We start from the raw sequence: 25,212 nt of genomic DNA on the forward strand, positions 1-25,212 counted from the left end.
TGGAAGGGTCTCAGTGTGCTGAATGTACTGCCCTGAACCTTATAAAGGCCCCATGTAAAAACACCCTGGTGTGAGCAATGGGACATTCCCCGGTTCCAGCAGGATTATATGACTTATGGACTGGGGAAACTGCTTTGTTCGTTACATTTGTCATAACTGAAATCATGAAATCCAATTGCAATTCAGGATTTAGGAATGTGTCCCTAATATTAATAAGCATTTCTTTAATTTGATTGTCATAAGGAATGGATTCCTGAAAATTAAAATTGAAATCTGAATGACCACATTGAGGTCTGGTAGCGACCAAATGTTGATGGTACAGAGATGTGTATGTGCCAAGTGAATCACGTCCCACCCAACCCACTGCATAGGATCACATTACATTCTTTATCAGCTATGGAAATTCCTCTGTTATGAAGAGCTGTAACGGAAGGAGAATAAAAGTAAATATGACACTGGGGTGAGATACAACACAACATAGGTCAACTGCCTGATGCTGCTCAGTCTTCCCATGTTTGGATTTAAGATCTTTCCTGTCAGGTGCACCACATGGAAATCTGTGTCCTGACTCAGTGTTGAGAGCACAGAGTGAAGGCCAACTGCGTGTGAGTCAGACATATGAACAGTATCTGTATCTCAACGTATCTCGATCTGTGTCTGTGTCCAGCCTGAAATCACACCAGATTCGGAAGAATAGGCCGATTGTTTTCAAGTGGTGTCGGTGCGTACCAGTCAGAGCAGCGTGTAATGTGACCTAGTGAGGGTGAGGGTGGTGTGGGTGTTCTCCTGTGGAGAGCGGGGTGGAGTCACTCCCTCTTAATATCTCCAGCCTGAGATCCAAGACGAGAAGAGACAGAGCAGCTGAAGCACACACTATACACACACTATACACACATACACATATAAGTACACACACAAGTACATTGACCGAAAGAAAGATTTTCACACACACATACACGTACTCACAGAACACACATCTACACACTGGAAACACACATTCACATAGAGCAACACCCTCGATACTGGCAGACATCTGAAGTGACCCTTGAGAGATAGAAAGAGAGGACTTTACTGCCTAGACATGCTGAGGGGGACACTTCTCTGGGCTGGCCTGGTGGGATTCTATGTCATCGTCACCCTGTGTCCAGCCTCCTGCCAGCTGAGCGAGGAAGATACAGAGACCCTCGTGGAGCTGCACAACAGCTACCGTGGCCAGGTGGAGCCCAATTCCACCTACATGCGTAAAGTGGTAAGGGCAGCATGACTGGGGGGACTGATAGGAGGTTATCTCTACCTGGATCTCTACCTGTCCGCTGCGGGATGGGTTCAGTCTGGGCACTTCTGCATCAGAATAGGTGGAAATAATACGTTTTAACCCTTTGTGGTGAGGAGCTTCTTGGATATTGGGATACTACTGTATGGCTGGTGGGATTGGTGGAGTTTACCCCTGTTTTGACTGCTGTCACCTGGTGTGGTTAATAGTACTCGTTGTTCTCATGGGGTTAATATGTATTAGAATTGATCTCAGGTGGATGTAGATACATAGGTTTCTGCTGGTGAGGGGATTTTTGAATGATATTTATGTTTGTGCAATGCTGGCAGTTGTTCAGTATTGTACATGAAATGGATGCTTCAGCAACTTAAAATATCCGTTAGTATTCAGCTTTAAAACGGCCTTGCATCAAAACTAAACTCTGCCTGCATCTACAGTGTCATGGCCATTGCTTTGACATGATATCAACATATCATAAATGACAAAAAGCTTGTTGTGCAGAACATTTACCACAGTGCTGCAGAAGATGCATCATACCTAATACGTATTACCACCCAGTAAAGTTGACAAAAGCAGCGCTGCCCCATGTTTAAATCAGCATATCAATGATAAAAGTAATCCCAAGACAAAACGTTCGTCGACATCCAGAGTTAAGTTAATTACTTTGCTGATAGAGCCTGTCTGTGCCTCAGTGCATTTCTGTGTTGATTCACCCCACCGTGACTGAGTGAGTGGGTGTTCAGAGTTGAGTCCAGGGTTATGCAATGCATGAGAGTGAGTGAGTGAGTGAGTGAGTGAGTGAGTGAGTGAGTGAGTGAGTGTGTGTGTGTGTGAGTGTGCACACTGTGGAATGTACACGCTAAAGTTGCTATCTGACAGTCCCAGGGTTGGATCTCTGCCTGTCTCTGTGTTAAGATGAACGCAACACCGAGGCCATTTTCATGAATGGGTTCATATCATTCATTCATAGCATTAAAGCATTAATTGCAGTTGAGTGGAATCATGAGTCATCATGACCAACAAAACCGCAACATTCCAACAGTTAAACAGTAACTTCCTGTTAAGCATTGCTTCATCCTCACCTTCTGTGAATGACAGTTTATTAGATGTCCTGGGACAGGAATGTCCGTCAAACATCACAGTAATCAATTACCTGGAGAAAGACAGATAATGTGGACTATACAAGAAGAAACAGAACATACCTATTATAAACAAGAAATTTATGTAACTTTTTATTTGTATTTTTATGGAAGATTCAATTAAATTTTAATGGGTGTTTCAAAACATAGCCATATGTCATTGACTCATATATCACAGCTTTCTACGTCACTACTTGGTCAGGTTTCATCTGCAGAGTCACACCCCATGAGGAATGTCCTTGCTTTTCTGTGTACTGGACACAGCATCTAATGCTGACCAGATGGTCAGGGGGACGCCTTTGTTTTCTCTGGCTGAAGCATGACAAAGATGTCCAACTCTGTTTCCCCAAGAACAGAGAGGAGGAGATCTGATGTCCTGAGGCTAGGATGCAAGATGTTGTGGAATTTCAACTAGTATCCCCAGCCTCCAACACAAGACCCCTGTTTGTTTAGATTCATGGGGTGACAAATAAACTGAACTTTACATGACTCCACACTGGACGTCTCTGTCTGGACAGGTCATGATACAAAGACAATACGCGTTCGTACAATACTGCATCTCTTCATTTCTTCGAACCAATTACCACCGTAACATTTGGCGAGCTAAATCAAGATCAAGCCTTATCTGTCAAGTGCCACCTCATCCTCTTGCTCATTACAATACCTGTATAGGAATTGAACTGAAACGATGTGGGATAAGTCAACATTCCTCAACCTCTAATACCCGTATTACTGAAAGGTTCCTTATAAGTTCCTAAGTAAAGGTTTGATTTAATAAGGAAGGAACATAAAAAGGAGTGTGAGGTTTACATGGGAATGTTGGTGTGACTAATGTAATGTACAGTATGATTTATGTCTAAAGTTAAAGGTGTGACTAATGTAATGTACAGTATGGTTTATGTCTAAAGTTAAAGAGGATCCTTTTAGACAGAGATAGTCATTGTCCTCCTCCAATGTTAACATAACAAACCCTCCCTTGTCGGTTTGCAGTATTAACATTTCAATAGCGGAGAAGGAAATTCCTCTTGCTACAGGCAGTATTAGAAGGAAATACCAATGTCGACTGGCGGGTGGCCGGGTCAGGAATTGTTCAATTATTAGGGTAGTATAAATTGGCACATACATCAAATAAATACATCAAATATACATCAAATAAATACATCAAATAAATAAATAGCTAAATTCAAAAACCATTAGCAATAGAGTGTCTGATCTCCAAACTCCACCAATGTTTTCATAAGCATACCTCTTGTATTACAATCTGCCAGTGCTGTGCTGTCTAGATCAACCGTGAACGCTTGGTATTTAGATAGGGGTAGAGATAGGATCATAGCTATTGGTTTTAGAATGCCACTTGCAAAAATTCATTTTTCCCTCTTTAGAATCAGAGTAATAGGACAGATGTGATTTTAGGATCAAACTTACTTGCAATGTGGTGGATATGCTGAATAGAATTATTAATTTGAAGTAGTTTGAAGTTGTACACTATTGAAACACTAATATAATAGAGTTGCATATCAGGCTACGTACAAAGAGTTCTGTTTTGGTCCTCAGTGTTGGTTATTGTCTCCCTCTGTCGTTCAGTCTGCAGCACTACATCTGTACAGATTACAGGTAGCAGTCAAGCACATTATTGGTAGTCTACAGTAATACGATGGTTTGTCTCTTTTTCCCCTTCAGAAATGGGATGAGAAGCTGAAGATCATAGCTGAGGGCTATGCTGTGAAGTGTATATGGGAGCACAACCCGGAACTAGAGGAGCTGAACATGGGAGAGAACCTGTTTGTGTCCAACGGACTCTTTGACCCCAACATTGCCATGGAGAACTGGTTCCTGGAGCACCTAGACTACGACTACAACAACAACAGCTGCCAGGATGACAAGATGTGTGGACACTACACTCAGGTGAGTGACACAGGGAGATAATAGTTAATGTATTTGTAGAATACACCTCTTATAACACAGTACCGTAATTTCCGGACTATTAAGCGCACTGAATTAAAAAAATGTTTTTATTTTGAACATAAATAAGCTTCACATGTCTATAAGCCGCAGGTGCCTACATTGAAACAAATGAACTTTACACAGGCTTTAACGAAACACAGCTTGTAACAAAAATAAATAGGCTTTAACGAACCACGGCTTGTAACAAAAATAAATAGGCTTTAACGAAACACGGCTTGTAACAAAAATAAATAGGCTTTAACGAAACACGGCTTGTAACAAAAAATAAAAAATTAGCAGTAAGCTTTAGTTGTCTTTTTGCACTGAGTCAATTCCTCACGCTGCTGTTTCCAACGTCTTATCATCGACTCATTAAGACCAAGCTCCCGTGCAGCAGCTCTATTTCCTTTTCCAACAGCCAGATCAATCGCCTTCAACTTGAAAGCTGCATCATATGCATTTCTCCGTGTCTTTGCCATGATGAGGGTGACAAAATGACTACCGTAATCAGAATGATGGGAAGTTTGAGAGCGCTCGATTTAATCTAAACAGTAAACAAAAAAGTTGTTTGACCGTAACCCGTTCGGCAATTTCATTGGTCTAATGAAAGCTTCATGCCGCCAAAAAACTGAGCACGTCACAGAATGTTTTTTTTTTAGAAAAAAAAATTGAAAGCGGGAAAAATCCATATATTAGCCGCGTCGTTGTTTAAGCCGCGAGGTTCAAAGCCTGGGAAAAAAGTTGCGGCTTATAGTCCGGAATTTACGGTACTACAACTGTGACAGGTGGAATATTCCTTTATGTCTTTACTCCTGTGTGTATAACCCCTGTGATAGTGGGTGATGATGATGGTGATGGTGGTGATGATGATGATGATGATGGTGATGATGATGATGATGTTGGTGGTGATGATGGTGATGATGATGGTGGTGATGATGGTGATGATGATGATGATGAGGGTGGTGATGATGAGGGTGAGGATGGTGATGATGATAGTGATGATGATGATGATGGTGGTGATGATGATGATAGTGATGATGATGATGGTGGTGATGATGATGGTGGTGATGAGGGTGATGATGGTGGTGATGATGATGGTGATGATGGTGATGGTGATGATGGTGGTGGTGATGATGTTGGTGGTGGGGTGGTGATGGTTACGATGGTGATGATGGTGGTGATGATGATGGTGATGATGAGGATGATGATGATGATGGTGGTGATGATGATGATGGTGATGATGGTGGTGATGATGATGGTGATGATGGTCATTGTGATGATGATGATGATGTTGATGAAGGTGATGATGATGGTGGTGATGGTGAAGATGGTGGTGATGGTGATGAAGGTGATGATGATGGTGATGATGATGGTGATGGTGGTGATGATGATGGTGATGGTGATGATGATGATGATGTTGATGAAGGTGATGATGGTGGTGATGATGATGGTGATGGTGATGATGGTCATGGGGATGATGGTGATGATGATGATGTTGATGAAGGTGATGATGGTGGTGATGATGATGGTGATGGTGATGATGGTCATGGTGATGATGGTGATGATGTTGATGAAGGTGATGATGATGGTGGTGATGGTGAAGATGGTGGTGATGGTGATGATGGTGATGATGATGGTGATGATGATGATGATGATGATGGTGATGATGGTGGTGATGATGATGGTGATGGTGGTGATGATGATGGTGATGGTGTTGAAGATGGTGGTGATGGTGATGATGGTCATGGTGATGATGATGATGATGTTGATGAAGGTGATGATGGTGGTGATGATGATGGTGATGGTGATGATGGTCATGGTGATGATGGTGATGATGTTGATGAAGGTGATGATGATGGTGACATTAATACAAGACTGCTGGGGATGTTTCAGATGGTGTGGGCGGACTCTCACTCTGTGGGCTGTGCTGCTCATCGCTGTGACACCATGGAGGGGCTGTCCTTTGAGAAAGTCACCTTCCTCGTCTGCAATTATTATCCAGCGTAAGTATGTTACCAGAGAACATGGACTAAATTCCACATTCATCTCCTATTTCTACACTTAGACATTCAGTTAACATAATGAATCCTTACCATTGCATTTCACTGACTGCGTTAGGGTTAGCATTACACCTATAGAGACATTGTAATACCATTCTGGGGTTAGGGTTGATCCCTGACTTACAGCCCTGACAGAGTGACCGCTGACCTGTGTTACCATTCGCATTTCAGAGGTAACTTTAATGATGAGAAACCCTATGAGGAAGGTGAATGGTGCTCCAAGTGTCCAGACAACCTGCCTCGATGTGACCAGAACCTCTGTGGTAGGAATTCAGCACATGTCAATAACACAACTCTGCCCACAACTCCGCCTGCCTGCCCCCTCTCCGTCCCCCAAATGTATTTTACCTCACTATCTACCTCCAGTGTCTTGGAAAACACACAGATGTCAAATCTCGTCCTCTCCAACCTGACCTAAATGTCAAGCCAATTGTGGTTGATCATGATATTCCCTCTTTGTGAAGATTTATTTGTTGCTTTGGGCTAGGGACCCTGTAATCAGTTTCGAAGACAGAAGATTTCTCATTATTGTTTCCCACAGTGCCTGATGCCCCTGAGCCTACAGAGGAGCCTGATGTAGAGAAGGAGACAATGGACAGCTCTCCCTCAGGCACTAATGAGCCCTCCACACACACAGCCACAGCCACCGCCACCGCCACCGAGGACACACCGCCATCACCACCGAGGACACAACCCGACTACTCATCAGGTCCTGAGCCAACCATGGCTGACAGAGCGGAGACAGACACAGAGCCTGGAGAGGAGGAGGAGGAGAAGGAGGAGGAGGAGGAGAAGGAGGAGGAGGAGAAGTGGGAGGGGGAGGAAAGAGCGACAGAGAGGGAGAAGGACAGTACTAGGGAACAACCTAGGGCCAACGCAGGAAGTGTTTCTACTTCCCTGCTTCTGGTTACTAGCTTGATGCCTTTACTGTCAATGGGATTGTGAGGGAGTGCATGAGGGAAAAGGTGTCACACACACACGCACTATCTGGACCTGAACTGGACATTGCTGGAAGTTGAATTACAGTGTGATATAATTAAGCAATAAGGGCTGAGGGGGTGTTTTATATGACCAATATACCACAGCTAAGGGCTGTTCATATGCACGACGCATCGCAGAGTGCCTGGATACAGTCCTTAGCCGTGGTATATTGGTCATATATATTGGTCATATACCACAAATCCCAGAGGGGTGCCTTATTGCTATTATAAACTGGTTACCAACGTAATTAGAGCAGTAAAAATAAATGTTTTGTCATACCTGTGGTATACGTTCTGATATACCCCGGGTGTCAGTCAATCAGCATTCAGTGCTCGAACCACCCAGTTTATAATTATGTATACAGCATGGATTTATATTAAATAAACCAAAGTAGCTAATTTCATGGTTATTTAGCTATTATTTGCTGGTAAATAATTACAGTTGGTAGTTTGCCATATGCCTTCTTAGCAATAAGCATAGAACATGCAATAGTTATCAATGTAATATAACAGTTGTATAAAAACAGTTATGACCGGTGACCAATCTAACAGCAACTACATTTTAAAGCAAGTCACTTCCTCTATAAACAGGAATGTGATTCCTAAGCCTAAAGGAGCAGAACTATTGTCAATATTGAATATTTCTGTAAATGTCTGTATATAGAGTACAATAAATATTGTTTGTTCTACTCGTCGGGTCTCAACACTTCCATGTGTCATATACTGTACCTTCCTCTGGACTGTGAACACGTGTTTCCCACTACCACAAAGAATAGAGACCAGCAACCTGATGAGCAGACGAGCTCCTCATCAAAATGACTTCTTTTAGGGGCCATAACAATGTGAGTTCAAAGGTTATTCTGTATCAGAATATGCTTTGCGTCTTCCTATAGTCCTTTTCTCTGTAATGTTTTATCATTCTCACTCTCCTTTAACCATTTTCATCAGTTAGGTGTGTTGCATGTAAAAGAATTACATAACGAAGTGGAGAAAAAAAACCATCAGAAAAACAGAGTCGGCCTATGCAAAGGAAGGGATAAACTGGTTGGTGAGAAAGTGCAAAGCCCTGTTAACAAAACACCTGGGGAGAAAAATATAAAAAAATCCAAACAGATCTGGCTCAGCCTGGCCTGGCTTACAGTCAGCAGCACAACTGAAATATTCATTTACCACTTCTCTGTGAGGCTATTTCTGGAGGTGCATTTAGACACTCAGGCCTCCACAGTGTTCACAGATAAATTAAAATGAGTCAAGGGGGGCCCGGGCTCCACTTGTAAGGTACCCAGAACTGAAGGAGTTTCTCGCTCCCTGGCTTGGTATTTTAGATAGATTTTTAAGAGACTGGATTTTTTTTTAAAAACTCTCCTAGGCATTGAAATGTCACGTTACATCACAGGCTCGTTAAATGCATCTCCTCCTTAGATGATTCGATGTGACATTTTTTGGTTTCTCCGAATGCTGACGTGAGCAGTTAACCAACCCTGTCAGCTGTTAAAGTGCATGTCTGTACTGTATTAATGGGTGTGTGCACAGAGACTTTAATGAATGAGATTCAAAGACAGACAGAGAGACTCCCGGTGGGTTACAGTGGCTAATTCTATGACACTGACTGCACCATTGCACACCACAATGCCAACATTTACATATGAAATATAGCTAGACATATCAATTCAGACACAAATAGTGGATGCAGAGAGCCCAGTGACCGAAACAACAGGCAAAGTCAGGCATGGTGAGAGGGGACAGCAGGACAAAGCCTGCAGGCTAGCTGGGACTGGGAGGAGAAGCTGGGAGGTTGGCACTCCGTGGGGACGTGATTGAAGATGACATGAACTAGTGTGCCCTCTCTCTCTCTCTCTCCTGTTTTTTATTTTTCCTTTTATCGCCTCTCCTCTGAAGCGCTCTCTGTTCTCAGGATTTCTAGGCTACCTCTAACTGATCTATTCCACTCTTGTCATCCTTCATAATAACGGACTGAACATCTAGAAGAGGAGATTATTGGTGAAGGGGATATTCTTAGAACCTGGAGACACTGGATTCATGTGAGAATGCAAGCAGGCAAACCAGGACCCTGGACTTGATCCCAAAGACACAGCTCACACGCACAAAGGGAATAGCAAATCCATGCTTTTGAGCGTCAAATTGTCTGGTGTGCTGACAGAGTGACTGACATGACAGTAACTGTGCCCAGCAGATAGAGACGGAGATTGTTTGCCTCTGCTGGGGGTTGACTCATCCTCTGTGAGTATGACTGTGTCAGTGCTTTAGATGGGTGATCAAATCAAAATCATCAAATCAAATGTTATCGGTCACATACAAGTGTTTAGCAGATGTTATCGGTCACATACACATGTTTAGCAGATGTTATCGGTCACATATACGTGTTTAGCAGATGTTATCGGTCACATATACGTGTTTAGCAGATGTTATCGGTCACATATACGTGTTTAGCAGATGTTATCGGTCACATATACATGTTTAGCAGATGTTATCGGTCACATATACGTGTTTAGCAGATGTTATCGGTCACATACACGTGCTCAGCAGATGTTATTGCGGGTGTAGCGAAATGCTTGTGTTTCTAGCTCCAACAGTGCAGTAATATCTAACAATACACAACAATACACACAATAAACACAAATGTAAGTAAAGGAATGGAATGAAGAATATATAAATGAGCAATGTTAGAGCGGCATAGACTAAGATACAGTAGTATATTATAGAATACAGTATATTCATATGAGATGAGTAATGCAAAATGTGTAAACATTATTCAAGTTAGTGCTCCAATATTAAAGTGGCCAGTGATTTCAAGTCTATGTATATAGGGCAGCAACCTCTAATGTGCTAGTGATGGCTATTTAGCACTCTGATGGCCTTGAGATAGAAGCTGTTTTTCAGTCTCTTGGTCCCAGCTTTCATGCACCTGTACTGACCTCGCCTTCTGGATGATAGCGGGGTGAACAGGCAGTGGCTCGGGTGGTTAGTTGTCCGTGATGATCTTTTTGGCCTTCCTGTGACATCGGGTGCTGTAGGTGATGTGAAGGAATGTGTGCTGGTGGATGTGTGTTTATGCCTTTCTCTCCCTAGAGTTTAGAATGAAAGCTCATTAACCAGCATTAGTGTTTCTTGCAAAATTCCCTCTCCTTCTGGACACCTTATGCCACTACAACTATGTTCCATAACTAAACCAATTCCCCAGCATTCAATAATACCACAGCTGGTAAGAGTGCCTGCCAAGGGTTAGCTACTTGAATATTTAAGCATAATAATGAGATACTGTATTTGTTTACTTACACACTTAGCTTCTATCATTAAAATGGCAAATATAAACATAATGCAAAATATCATATTGATATGGGAGTAATCTCTGCCATGCAATTACCAACATACTGTACCTTCGTTTGGGGAGGAGGGGGTTTAAAAAGGGAAAGACCATTTCATTTTCATCAAGTACAAATGGTGATAACACTGTGGGGAAGACTGAATAAATGAATGAATGTTTAACTGCTGATCCTTTGAACCAATACCATCCACAGGCCTCCCTCCCTCTCTCATTCTGGCTCTGGGATTGGTTCATTGGTGTTGACAGATGCTGAATATGCATGAGCAGAGGGTCTGTTCGTGGGTGGAGCCTCAGAGGCTGACTCTGAGAGAGGATGAGAGAGAAGTGAAGCGAGTAACAGCAGCGTTCTATTCTCCAGCACTGCAGAATCCACGCACTGACAAGGCTCACATTCCCAATCATTTGAGGAGGGGGGGGGGCATTTCTGCCCGCCTTTCCTCTTCCCTGGACTCTGGCACAGATTGGATTGATGCACCGCTGCACTGGTTTCATCCTTCATACCTCCAAGCTGGCTTGTCTACCTTCCTCTTACCTTCGAGCTGGCCCTCCCTCCTCCTCTCTCCCCCTCCACTGCTGTAAGTGGATCGGCCAGACCTCCACCAGAGTGACACAGACATGGGCTGTCGGTTCTCTGGACAGGGACAGTGGGCTGACAATGGGAATGGGGTAAGTAAGGGTGGTTGTGTGTGTGTGTGGGTGTTTGCATGAGTGCGTTCAACCTGTGCCTTTGTTCTGGGATTTGTGTGCTTATAGACAAAGCAGCCTATACTGTTACCATCATGTCTGCCTTCACACAGAAAAGTCAGCATACGCAGGCTACGTAATCTGAAGACTCGGGGCAGACAGTGTGTGTGTGTGTGTGTGTGCGTGTGTGCGTACGTGTTTGTGTGGTCACGCACACATTTATGGTATGACCTCATGTGCGTTCGTTTGAGTGTGTTTGCATAACTGAGGGTCTTTAGCATGCATACCGTATTTGTGTTGGCAAAAATATTCCATGAAGAGAACAGTCTAAGAGACACTACTGCAGTTTCTGTGTGTGTTCAAGCGTAGCTAACAGGGACTGATGGTGGCTGTGGTGACCTGCTCTGGTCTCACAGGAAGCCATGTAGATGCCTCTAGACAGGCTGACTTTTCACCAACACGCTGTCTATCTCTATTTGCCCCAAGCAGCCTCTGGTCATTCAGCAGCCATCGTCCAAGATACTGTGCATTGTAATGCATCAAAAGAATTGTATACTGTGCATTAAGAGAAGATTGCTCGTTGGTGACCAGAGGGTGAATGTGTTCATGGGTGACCTGATAGAGTGTATGTCTCCATTGTCAATGGAGTAACTACTGTTAGCAATAGCTATGGCTGCTCAACCTGGCTGCCTGCCTTGCATTTATAAACTGGAATCTGAGCACAATACACACGCATATAAACTCACAGGTTTGCAAGCACAGGCACACAGTATACCAGTGGCGGTCGGTGCCGTTTAAGATTAGGGAGGACAATACATTTTTTATGAGCATGGCCTTATTTCTATTACAGCATATTGGATGACTGTCATCCATATTCCATTCACCCTGCTCAATGTATCATCGATAGGTTTAAGCAACTACATGATACTCAAATTTGTCCTATACCCACCATGAGGTTGCTTCAACTTAGCCTACAATTGAACGTTTATAATGTAGGTGCACAGGTCAAGAGACAAATTGGAGTAATCAAGGTGACAGAAAGCGACACATTCAATACGGCCATGCACACTATTGCCTGGATCTAGCTGATCTTGGGTGTAATCATTAGTCCAAACAGTTGCAAAACGTTCCGTTTTTCAACTGAAACAAGAGTTTCTATTGGACAAATTCAGGTAGGTCCCTCCCCGCTTCGATCCGTTTAAGAAACATTTGGCAACAGAATCAGCGGAATGAATACACCCCCCGAAACACCCGCACACACAGTTCACTTTCAAAGCAGCCACATACAGCATCATCACTTTGCTAGTTGTATAATTCCTTTTTGCTCTCCTCTAACCTTTTCCCCAACTATTTAGGAAACCCCAACTATTTAGTTCTATAATCAATATACTAGCTTTTAAATGTGCCTGGATTTATAAATAATCCATATACAGTACCAGTCAAAAGTGTGGACACACCTACTCAAGTGTTTTTCTTTATTTGTACTATTTTCTACATTGTAGAATAATAGTGAAGACATCAAAACTATGAAATAACACATATGGAATCATGTAGTAACCAAAAACGTGTTAAACAAATATAAATATATTTTATATTCTTCAAATTAGCCACACTTTGCCTTGATGCACACTCTTGACGTTCTCTCAACCAGCTTCATGAGGTGGTCACCTGCAATGCATTTGTGGAATTTAATTATTTCTTAATGCATTTGAGCCAATCAGCTGTGATGTGACAAGGTCATTTTTTTAACCTTTATTTAACTAGGCAAGTCAGTTAAGAACAAATTATGATTTACAATGACGGCCTACCCCAGCCAAACCTAGGCCAATTGTGCGCCGCCCTATGGGACTCTCAATCACCACCGGATGTGATACAGCCTGGAACCAGGGACTCTAGCGATACCTCTTGCACTGAGATGAAGTGCCTTAGACCGCTGCGCCACTCAGGAGAAAGTAGGTAGGGGTGGTATACAGAAGATAGCCCTATTTGGAATTGACCAAGTCCATATTATGGAAAGAGCAGCTCAATTAAGCAAAGTGAAACGACAGTCCATCATTACTTAAAGACATGAAGTTCAGTCAATGTGGAAAATTTCAAGAACTGTTTCTTCAAGTGCAGTCACAAAAAACTTCAAGCGTTATGTTGAAACTGGCTCTCATGAGGACCATCACAGGAAAGGAAGACGCAGAGTTACCTCTAACGTAGAATTTAAGATTCATTAGAGTTACCAGCCTCAGAAATTGCAGCCTAAATAAATGCTTCACAGAGTTCAAGTAACAGATACATCTCAACATAAACTGTTCAGAGGAGACTGCGTGAATCAGGCCTTCATGGTCGAATTGCTGCAAAGAAACCACTACTAAAGGACACCAATAAGAAGAAGAGACTTGCTTGGGCCAAGAAACACGAGCAATGGACATTAGATCGGTGGAAATCTGTCCTTTGGTCTGATGAGTCCAAATTTGAAATTTTTGGTTCCAGCTGCCGTGTCTTTGTAAGACACATGTGTGGTTCCCACCGTGAAGCATGGAGGAGGAGGTGTAATGGTGTGGGGGTGCTTTGCTGGTGACACTGTCCGTGATTTATTTAGAATTCAAGGCGCACTTAACCAGCATGGCTACCACAGCATTCTGCAGCAATAAGCCATCCCATCTGGTTTGCGCTTAGTGGGACTATAATTAGTTTTCAACAGGACAATGACCCAACACACTTCCAGACTGTGTAAGGACTATCTGACCAAGAAGGAGAGAGATGGAGTGCTGCATCAGATCACCTGGCCTCCACAATCCCCTGACCTCAACCAAATTGAGATGGTTTGGGATGAGTTGGACCGCAGAGTGAAGGAAAAGCAGCCAACAAGTGCTCAGTATATGTATAAACTCCTTCAAGACTGTTTGAAAAGCATTCCAGGTGAAGCTGGTTGAGAGAATGCCAAGAGTGTGCAAAGCTGTCATCAAGGCAAAGGGTGCTCAAAAACTGCTCAAAAAAATAAAGGGAACACTTCAACAACACAATGTAACTCTAGGTCAATCACACTTCTGTGAAATCAAACTGTCCACTTAGGAAGCAACACTGATTGACAATAAATGTCACATGCTGTTGTGCAAATGGAATAGACAACAGGTGGAAATTATAGGCAATTAGCAAGACACCCCCAATAAAGGAGTGGTTCTGCAGGTGGGGACCACAGACCACTTCTCAGTTCCTATGCTTCCTGGCTGATGTTTTGGTCACTTTTGAATGCTGGCGGTGCTTTCACTCTAGTGGTAGCATGAGACGGAGTCTACAACCCACACAAGTGGCTCAGGTAGTGCAGCTCATCCAGGATGGCACATCAATGCGAGCTGTGGCAAGAAGGTTTGCTGTGTCTGTCAGCGTAGTGTCCAGAGCATGGAGGCGCTACCAGGAGACAGGCCAGTACATCAGGAGACGTGGAGGAGGCCGTAGGAGGGAAACAACCCAGCAGCAGGACCGCTACCTCCGCCTTTGTGCAAGGAGGAGCAGGAGGAGCACTGCCAGAGCCCTGCAAAATGACCTCCAGCAGGCCACAAATGTGCATGTGTCTGCTCAAACGGTCAGAAACAGACTCCATGAGGGTGGTATGAGGGCCCGACGTCCACAGGTGGGGGTTGTGCTTACAGCCCAACACCGTGCAGGACGTTTGGCATTTGCCAGAGAACACCAAGATTGGCAAATTCGCCACTGGCGCCCTGTGCTCTTCACAGATGAAAGCAGGTTCACACTGAGCACGTGACAGACATAACAGAGTCTGGAGACGCCGTGGAGAACGTTCTGCTGCCTGCAACATCCTCCAGCATGACCGGTTTGACGGTGGGTCAGTCATGGTGTGGGGTGGCATTTATTTGGGGGGCCGCACAGCCCTCCATGTGCTCGCCAGAGGTAGCCTGACTGCCATTAGGTACCGAGATGAGATCCTCAGACCCCTTGTGAGACCATATACTGGTGCGGTTGGCGCTGGGTTCCTCCTAAAGCAAGACAATGCTAGACCTCATGTGGCTGGAGTGTGTCAGCAGTTCCTGCAAGAGGAAGGCATTGATACTATGGACTGGCCCGCCCGTTCCCCAGACCTGAATCCAATTGAGCACATCTGGGACATCATGTCTCGCTCCATCCACCAACGCCACGTTGCACCACAGACTGTCCAGGAGTTGGCGGATGCTTTAGTCCAGGTCTGGGAGGAGATACCTCAGGAGACCATCCGCCACCTCATCAGGAGCATGCCCAGGCGTTGTAGGGAGGTCATACAGGCACGTGGAGGCCACACACACTACTGAGCCTCATTTTGATTTGTTTTAAGGACATTACATCAAAGTTGGATCAGCCTGTAGTGTGGTTTTCCACTTTAATTTTGAGTGTGACTCCAAATCCAGACCTCCATGGGTTGATAAATTGGATTTCCATTGATTCTTTTTGTGTGATTTTGTTGTCAGCACATTCAACTATGTAAAGAAAAAAGTATTTAATAAGATTATTTCATTCATTCAGATCTAGGATGTGTTATTTTAGTGTTCCCTTTATTTTTTTGAGCAGTATATATTGATTTGTTTAACACTTTTTTGGTTGCTACATGATTCCATATGTGTTTTTTGTCCATCAAGGAAAACACTATGTCTGGCGCAAACCCAACACCTCTCATCCCTCCGAGAACAACATCCCCACAGTGAAGCATGGTGGTGGCAGCATCATGCTGTGGGGATGTTTTTCATCAGCAGGGACTGGGAAACTGGTCAGAATTTAAGGAATGATGGCTGGCACTAAATACAGAGAAATTCTTGAGGGAAACCTGTTTCAGTCTTCCAGAGATATGAGACTGGGCCGGAGGTTCACCTTCCAGCAGGACAATGACCCTAAGCATACTGCTAAAGCAACACTTGATTAGTTTAAGGGAAACACTTAAATGTCTTGGAATGGCCAAGGCAAAGCCTAGACCTCAATCCAATTGAGAATCTGTGGTATGACTTAAAGATTGCTGTACACCAGCGGAACCCATCCAACTTTCAGGAGCTGGAGCAGTTTTGCCTTGAAGAATGGGCAAAAATCCCAGTGGCTAGATGTGCCAAGCTTATAGGGACATACCACAAGAGACTTACAGCTGTAATTGCTGCGAAAGGTGGCTCTACAAAGTAATATTTTGCGTGCTCAAGCTTTCTGTTTTTTTGTCTTATTTTTTGTTTGTTTCACAAGAAAAATTATTTTGCATCTTCAAAGTGGTAGGCATGTTGTGTAAATGGAAGGATACAAACCCCTCAAAAATGTATTTTCATTCCAGATTGTAAGGCAATAAAGTTGGAAAAATGCCAAGGGGGTGAATACTTTCGCAAGCCACTGTAAATGAGTAGGTGTGTCCAAACTTTTGACTGGTCCTGTATATCTACAGAAATAAGACAGATCCTACTTCTGTTGCATGTTTGAGTGTTTGTTTAGTAGCCTACTGATTCCGTGAGCACCAAGCCTCACACAATCACAACATGTTGGATAAACGATTTCAAAAATTCGGACATTTTTTATCTTTACTTTGCTGTAATAAAGGCTTTACACTTTTTTTCTCTCGTTAGATCATCCTCTGGTATTATTTATAACTTATTTTGTGTTGTTTACATTGTTCCAAAATTATATTTATAGTAATAACATTAATCTTCATTTTTCTTGATCTCCTTCTTATTGTTATTATTACAATTATTATTATGATCATCATTATAATAATAAGTAACGTCATTATCATTAGAATCTTATATAACAGCATTGTTGTCTTCCTCACCATCTTAAATAATGCCTTCCTCACCATCTTAAATAAGCATACCCCATTCAAGAAATTTAGAACCAGGAACAGATATAGCCCTTGGTTCTCCCCAGACCTGACTGCCCTTAACCAACACAAAAACATCCTGTGGCGTTCTGCATTAGCATCGAACAGGCCCACTGCACTGAGGATAGGAAACTCTGTCACCACCGATAAACCCACTATAATTGAGAATTTCAATAAGCATTTTTCTACGGCTGGCCATGCTTTCCACCTGGCTACTCCTACTGCAGTCAACAGCACTGCAACCCCCACAGCTACTCGCCCAAGCCTTCTCCATTTCTCCTTCTCCCAAATGCATTCAGCTGATGTTCTGAAAGAGCTGCAAAATCTGGACCCCTACAAATCAGCTGGACTAGACAATCTGGACCCTTTCTTTCTAAAATGATCTGCCGAAATTATTGCAACCCCTATTACTAGCCTGTTCAACCTCTCTTTCGTGACGTCTGAGATTCCCATAGATTGGACAGCAGCTGCTGTCATCCCCCTCCTCAAAGGAGGGGACACTCTTGACCCAAATTGCTACAGACCTATATCCATCCTACCCTGCCTTTCTAAGGTCTTCGAAAGCCAAGTCAACAAACAGATTACCAACCATTTCGAATCCCACCGCACCTTCTCTGCTATGCAATCTGGTTTCAGAGCTGGTCATGGGTGCACCTCAGCCACGCTCAAGGTCCTAAACGATATCGTAACCGCCATCGATAAGAAACAATACTGTGCTGCCGTATTCATTGACCTGGCCAAAGCTTTCGACTCTGTCAATCACCACATCCTCATCGGCAGACTCAATAGCCTTGGTTTCTCAAATGATTGCATCGCCTGGTTCACCAACTACTTCTCTGATAGAGTTCAGTGTGTCAAATTGGAGGGCCTGTTGTCCGGACCTCTGGCAGTCTCTATGGGGGTGCCACAGGGTTCAATTCTTGGGCCAACTCTTTTCTCTGTATACATCAATGATGTCGCTCTTGCTGCTGGTGAGTCTCTGATCCACCTCTACGCAGACGACACCATTCTGTATACTTCTGGCCCTTCTTTGGACACTGTGTTAACAACCCTCCAGATGAGCTTCAATGCCATAAAACTCTCCTTCCGTGGCCTCCAACTGCTCCTAAATACAAGTAAAACTAAATGCATGCTCTTCAACCGATCGCTGCCTGCACCTGCCCGCCTGTCCAGCATCACTACTCTGGACGGTTCTGACTGAGAATATGTGGACAACTACAAATACCTAGGTGTCTGGTTAGACTGTAAACTCTTCTTCCAGACTCACATCAAACATCTCCAATCCAAAGTTAAATCTAGAATTGGCTTCCTATTTCTCAACAAAGCATCCTTCACTCATGCTGCCAAACATACCCTCGTAAAACTGACCATCCTACCGATCCTCGACTTCGGCGATGTCATTTACAAAATAGCCTCCAATACCCTACTCAACAAACTGGGTGCAGTCTATCACAGTGCCATCTGTTTTGTCACCAAAGCCCCATATACTACCCACCACTGCGACCTGTAGGCTCTTGTTGGCTGGCCTTCGCTTCATAATCGTCGCCAAACCCACTGGCTCCAGGTCTTCTACAAGACCCTGCCAGGTAAAGTCCCCCCTTATCTCCGCTCACTGGTCACCATAGCAGCACCCACCTGTAGCACGCGCTCCAGCAGGTCAGGTCACCCCCAAAGCCAATTCCTCCTTTGGCTTTCTCTCCTTCCAGTTCTCTGCTGCCAATGACTGGAATGAATTACAAAAATCTCTGAAACTGGAAACACTTATCTCCCTCACTAGCTTTAAGCACCAGCTGTCAGAGCACCTCACAGATCACTGCACCTGTACATAGCCCATCTATAATTTAGCCCAAACAACTACCTCTTCCCCTACTGTATTTATTTATTTAATTTATTTTGCTCCTTTGCACCCCATTATTTATTTTCTACTTTGCACTTTCTTCTACTACAAATCTACCATTCCAGTGTTTTACTTGCTATATTGCATTTACTTTGCCACCATGGCCTTTTTTGCCTTTACCTCCCTTATCTCACCTCATTTGCTCACATTGTATATAGACTTATTTTTCTACTGTATTATTGACTGTATGTTTGTTTTACTCAATGTGTAACTCTGTGTTGTTGTATGTTGTCGAACTGCTTTGCTTTATCTTGGCCAGGTCGCAATTGTAAATGAGAACTTGTTCTCAACTTGCCTACCTGGTTAAATAAAGGTGAAATATATATATATATTTTTTAAATTGTATAACCACCATTGAGCTGTAGGCCGAAGAGCGCATCCTGTTTAGTCTTGATACCGTAACTTACTTAGGCCCATATTTCAATACTTATATTGGCTACTGTATCAATCAATCATTCATTTGTTCATGTCATCACACAGTATACAAGTCATTCATGATTCGAAATACAATCAAGCATTTATTTTTATTTTTTAAATAACAAAGCGACCCTTGAATAACTAGCATCAGCAATAAATAAACTGTTCCATTTCGGAAATTGTATTCAGGAATGAATGTGGCTGTTTTTAGTCTTTGCTGTAATAAAGGATTTACAAAACACATTACAACAGATTCTCTGGTACATTTACAATTTATTTTGTTTTGTTTACATTCTTCCAAACGATCAGGAAAATTATATTGTAATCTAACAGCACCTGTTTGGCACACATAATATACATGCTTGCTTCTTATTTTTATTTTATTTATTGATCTCCAGTATTTTCCACAACTAGACAAATTTATTCCACACATCTGACTTCCCCTTTACCTCCTGAGCAACCAGTAAACATTCCCATTTCAAGTTTATTTGTCACGTCCTTTGCATCCATTTTGCTGTCACATGTGTTACGGTGTTCGGAGATTGTTATAACCATTTTATTGATGTGATTATGATATGCTGTAGTTCAGGCCCTATTGGTCACTTGCTTTTGATGCACACATGTGTCACATAAAGAGAGCAAGGGTTGAGGGAATAGGGAATGTTTTTTCCTTAAGAAGTGAAGGATTTCAGTAACAGAACTTTTCAGTCAGAAAGGCCTGTAATTATGTTGCAGCTTCAGCAACATGGACAGCGCGATAAACACTGTTGATGTTCGGTGGTGGTCACTGCAGCAGAGACAACGGGTGCTAGTCAGACAGACACTGGCTGTGATTTGTTTTTAACCCAGCACATCATGTCTGAGCCCAGCCCTGCACAATCAAATCAATTGTGGTCGTACTCCCTCTAGTACCTTGTGTGTCTTAATTATTTCATCAAACAGAGCATAAAAGCAAAACAGTGCTTAAAGCATCAGACAAGCTCAGTGCATATAGTTGATATGATTTAAACACTTAGGATGTGTCTATATATTGAAAAATATGCGTTTTAAAATGTCAAACAATCGTTTGGTCAAAAGAGCAGATGACTCTCGGTCCACCCAGATTCTTTTTAGCTGGGGACAGCCCTAGAGTGCAGTGGGATGAAAAAGATCTTCCTGACTTGCATCTCTAGGGTTTTGTTGAGCACAAAGCTTTTCAGATGAGCCAGAAAGCACGGCCCAGAATCCATGGCGAGAATCAGTCCAGCTCAGCTGGCCTACATTTCTAGACCCATGAGACTTCACGCATTATAATAACAAGAAGCTAATGTCTGCTTACAGTACTGTCTGCCACTTCCAAACATGATCTTTATTGAGGTGTTGATGCTCTATTATTCTTTCCACCATAGTGCTTTTGTTCGATGGGACATGGCCCACACATATACTGTACATTAAATCAACTGTGCTATCCCGGTCCTCGGTGTCCTTGTGTCTAACAAAAAACAAAACAGACATAAGATATCAGATGGCATGAAACAGAGCATATCAGTGAACCAGCAAAACTCAACTACCTCACTTCCTCTACATCTGACCTTGCATGTTCATATGTCTCCCAGGTCAAAGGGCGTGACCTGTCCCATCTCAGCCACCGAGAGGCGTTGCAGTTCCGGGGGGACGGCTATGAGCAGCCAGTCACTACACAGATTGAGGGGAGGCACCGGCGAGGGAGAAGGCGTCATCACTCCCAGTACCCAGTGTCTGACTGCGGCACTCAGACGGAGCAGCAATCCTGGGAGGCTCTGAGGGCCCTAGGGGGGGTGGAGGAGGCCGGGCCTGGCCTCGGTGCCTACGCTTCTGGGTATGTGCTGCTTGGTTTGGGCCTCTCCACTTGTTCTCTGTCTCTATATTTGCTTGTGTATGCAAGTATAATAGCAGATTAATAGTGACCCAGTTATATTGAACCAGTGATGTCCCATGATTGAGGTTATGTCATTTAGAGTATAGCCGTGAGATGTATACAGAAGGGGTGTTAGAATTGAATGGAACCACTGACTTGAACTGGTCTAATGTGTAAACATAGTCATTTACGCTTAAAATGCCTACGGTGTGAAACAGCCATGTTTTCTTATGTCGTGACCTCATTCTCCACAGACTTTACTATGATCACATGACCCTTTCACCAGAACTCTATGCAGCCAATGGATACCTCCCCAGTGTTGCCTACAATCTGGAGGACATTAACAGGATAGAGTATGATGATGTGAGTTATTAATTTGAGACGGTTTGCTATAGCAGGAAAATAATCCTGCAGCATCGGGAAATGTATTATGCGGATTATAATGAATGGACATGTTTGTCGGGGTTGGTACATTTTTTGTTAGGGTTGGTACATTTTTTGTTAAGGTTGGTACATTTTTTGTAAGGGAGAATCAAGTCTACCATTTCTAAGTGGAAATGACAAGCTTCAGAAGTCTTTTTATACCTCAAATATACAAGTTCTACATTCTCCTCTAACAGGGTGATCAAATTAAGATCCTACATCTGTATATGAGTCTAGCCTAGATTTTGTACATCCCATTGATATCTAAGACTTGTGTATCCACTCCTTATGTTCACCTATACTGATAGGATCCAGAGATGATGAATAACCAGCCCAATAACAGGAACTGTCTGATTGACTGCTGTAACACTGATAATGATGAGCCTAGCAGCTTCCTGAGCCAGGTACTGTAAGAAATAAAAAGATAGACAAATGTTTTCTATTTGAACACGTGGTCATAGACATTCACAAGTATAATAACCAATGTTTCTTCCATCCTCTATTTCAGAGTGAATATGAGGGCCACTGGCTGGACAGGCCTCTGAATTACCTACCCCTCCACGAGCTTGACAGTGGCCTGGGCTGCACCGACGGCAGCCTCCACCAGGGGGAACTGTCCGACCCAGAGACAGAGGAGGGGGTAGAGGCCCCTATGTCCTCTCCTCCAGGAAACACCAGCCGGGGAAGCTCTCCCTCCTCTGAGTCCCTCCTTTCGTCAGAGCTCAGTGACTCTGGCTTCCACAGCGTCAGCACAGGGGAGTTCCGCCACTTCCAGAAGATTATAGATGGGAGGATCCACAACTACCGGAGTCGCGTCATGCCCCGGGAACAGAGATCAAAGTCTCGCTGGGACCTGGAGTCCATCCCTGAGACCCTGACCTGTGACCCCCAGGCTGGCAGAGCCGCAGACGGAGTTCACACAGCCATGACCCACCAGTGCACCATGGGTAGTAGCTCCATTCAGTTCCGCAAAGCCAGGAGCCCCCAGCTGAGCAGGCATGGCACCGGGTTTGCTCCTAGGGTTGCTGCCTCCAGCTGCCGTACAGAACCCTGCCAGAGGAGAGCATTGATGCTGAACCAGCACTCTTCTGAGGACCTCCCCAGCCGCAGCCACACCGTGCATGACTTATCAGACAGGAGACGGGCCAGCCACCCAGCCCTGTCCGCTGGGAACACTGCCACAGGGAAATACAGACACGTAAACCGACAACCGCCCAGCAGCCCAAACCACCTAGCCGTGCCCACTGAGAACTCTGGCACAGGACAATACAACAGGGGGTTCAACACAGACATCAGTGAAAAGAGGAGATGTCCACTGAGTGACCATGTGGAAGGCACCTGGCAAGGATGTGTGGGTGACCACAGAAGCAGTATGGCCAGTGAGGAATATAACAGTGAGAAACAGGGTCTTTCCAAGAGTCCCTCAAAGAAACAGCCTGGGAAGGAGCCAGCAGACTGGCGTCAGTTTGCGACACTGGGACATCCTCACATTGGTGGGGACTGGCCCCAAGCAGACTGCCCCTGCGGTCCCCTCTATAGCACGCTGGATGGGCCCTCTGTCCGCTCCAGGAGGGGTCTCTCTGGGAATCCCCGGGCGGTGAGGAACCAGCTCCTGAAGGCACGGGCCTCTCGGCTGGCTGACGAGCGCAGTGAGGTCACCACGGACGAGGAGGCCCGCGGGGAGGCCTGGGCAGGCCGCTACTGGAACAGAACGGAGCGCCGGCGCCACCTGGCGTGGGCCCGGGAGCAGAGGCAGAGGAAGCTGAACCGTGGGGCTGAGGGGGCAGGGGAGAATGGGGCTGGAGGTACAGGGGTTGCTGGGGGCCTTGGGGGTGCAGGGGGTCCTGGAGGAGGCTGCAGCACAGTGCTGGAGCTCAGCCACAGGAAGCAGAGCCGTCTGAGGAACCATAAACTGCTGGATGACTGGACCACAGTGGAGGAGCTGCTGACTCATGGGACAAGGGTGGGGCAGGGGGACAACATCCTCGGTCACAGCCCTCTGTTGTCTGTCACTACTGTATGACACATTAAGATAAGGGGTGTGTGTATGTGTGTGTGTGTGTGTGTGTGTGTGTGTGTGTGTGTGTGTGTGTGTGTGTGTGTGTGTGTGTGTGTGTGTGTGTGTGTGTGTGTGTTTGTCCTACTGATTGTGAAGAGGGTCAGTGATATGACTACAGTTTGACTATCTCTTGTTCTCCATTCATGTTCCTGGACACAAACCTACAGCAGTAGTTGTCTAACAGACTCGACCAATGGCAGTATTAAGCAATCTAAATGGTAGTATTCACTGGTTACTTTAAAGCTAGCTACGTGGGTTTTGGGTTAGCTACTGCACAGAAGATATAGCTGCGTTTTAATAGTGTTGACTCCTTTCATCAATAGACACCTTTTACAGTTAAATACAATCTAATTTGCTTGTTTGCCCAACGAGTGGATAAAACCATATCACTGTAATTAAATCAACAAAACATGCATTGGAAATCATTTCATATCGTTGCATCACATTTGGCTAGCTCAATGTGACCTCGTTTTAAAACCACATAATTGTAGTGATACAGACTTTATATTTTGTATGAAACCTCAGGTAGTAAATGATGTGTTGTACTGTATATCTACTGCACATGGACAAGAGTCCCATCTCACTCACATGAGAAATGCACTGTGAACTGTTGACTCTTTCAAGATGCATCCCCCCCCAATAAAGTGTGTCTACGGTCATATCATGTGTAATATTCACCTCATGATAAGTTGCACAATCATTGTGTGTGGTCATGAAACATTCTGATGTTCTTGTTTCACCTCTTTTTACAGCCTGTGTTGAATAAGAAGACAAAGTACCTTTATTCCCAGCATGTAGACTATCCTCAATACAAACCTGGCAACTGGACAATGACAGCACTATTTCACATGTCACAATGTCACCTCTCTAACTGGGCTTGGATTCACAGGGCTGATTTTCCCCTGACACCACTCTTTGTCAGTCAGACATTTGTGAGTGCTGTCGTAGTGATGTGTCACAACATTTCAGACAAGAGTTACTTATGGTTTGGGTTTTTGATGTTTAGCTTGATGTTGTGGTCCAGAACACCTCTGATTAGTGTTGCATGACATGAAACAAAATGTAGAACTCTATTCACATAAAACCAATTGAAAGTTGTTCATTTGCAGACACAAAATATGATCAAATCGGGTTAACAATTATCAAATGGTATCAAATGCCCATTCTAGCCTGGAATATGATCGTATAACGGTTTCCATTTGTCATGTGGATAAGCCCTGTGTGTCCAAGCCCTGTGTGTCCAAGCCCTGTGTGTCCAAGCCCTGTGTGTCCAAGCCCTGCTCTTGG

The 25,212-nt window shown here is 44.1% G+C and overlaps 2 protein-coding genes across 2 annotated transcripts; both read left to right on the plus strand.

Moving 5' to 3' along the window:
• Nucleotides 1–811: 811 nt before the first annotated feature.
• Nucleotides 812–8,088, plus strand: LOC115165971 (peptidase inhibitor 16). The gene is made up of 5 exons (XM_029719535.1): nt 812–1,249; nt 4,093–4,317; nt 6,250–6,359; nt 6,588–6,679; nt 6,958–8,088. The coding sequence occupies exons 1-5, from the start codon at nt 1,082–1,084 to the stop codon at nt 7,359–7,361; spliced, it is 999 nt and encodes a 332-aa protein (XP_029575395.1). The 5' UTR covers nt 812–1,081; the 3' UTR covers nt 7,362–8,088.
• A 3,031-nt stretch (nt 8,089–11,119) lies between these two features.
• Nucleotides 11,120–23,889, plus strand: LOC115166367 (PDZ domain-containing protein 4-like). The gene is made up of 5 exons (XM_029720279.1): nt 11,120–11,408; nt 21,163–21,404; nt 21,698–21,806; nt 22,175–22,270; nt 22,375–23,889. The coding sequence occupies exons 1-5, from the start codon at nt 11,358–11,360 to the stop codon at nt 23,887–23,889; spliced, it is 2,013 nt and encodes a 670-aa protein (XP_029576139.1). The 5' UTR covers nt 11,120–11,357.
• Nucleotides 23,890–25,212: the final 1,323 nt, after the last annotated feature.

Source organism: Salmo trutta, chromosome 28 (genome assembly GCF_901001165.1).
Source record: "Salmo trutta chromosome 28, fSalTru1.1, whole genome shotgun sequence".
Taxonomy (NCBI): Eukaryota; Metazoa; Chordata; class Actinopteri; order Salmoniformes; family Salmonidae; genus Salmo; species Salmo trutta.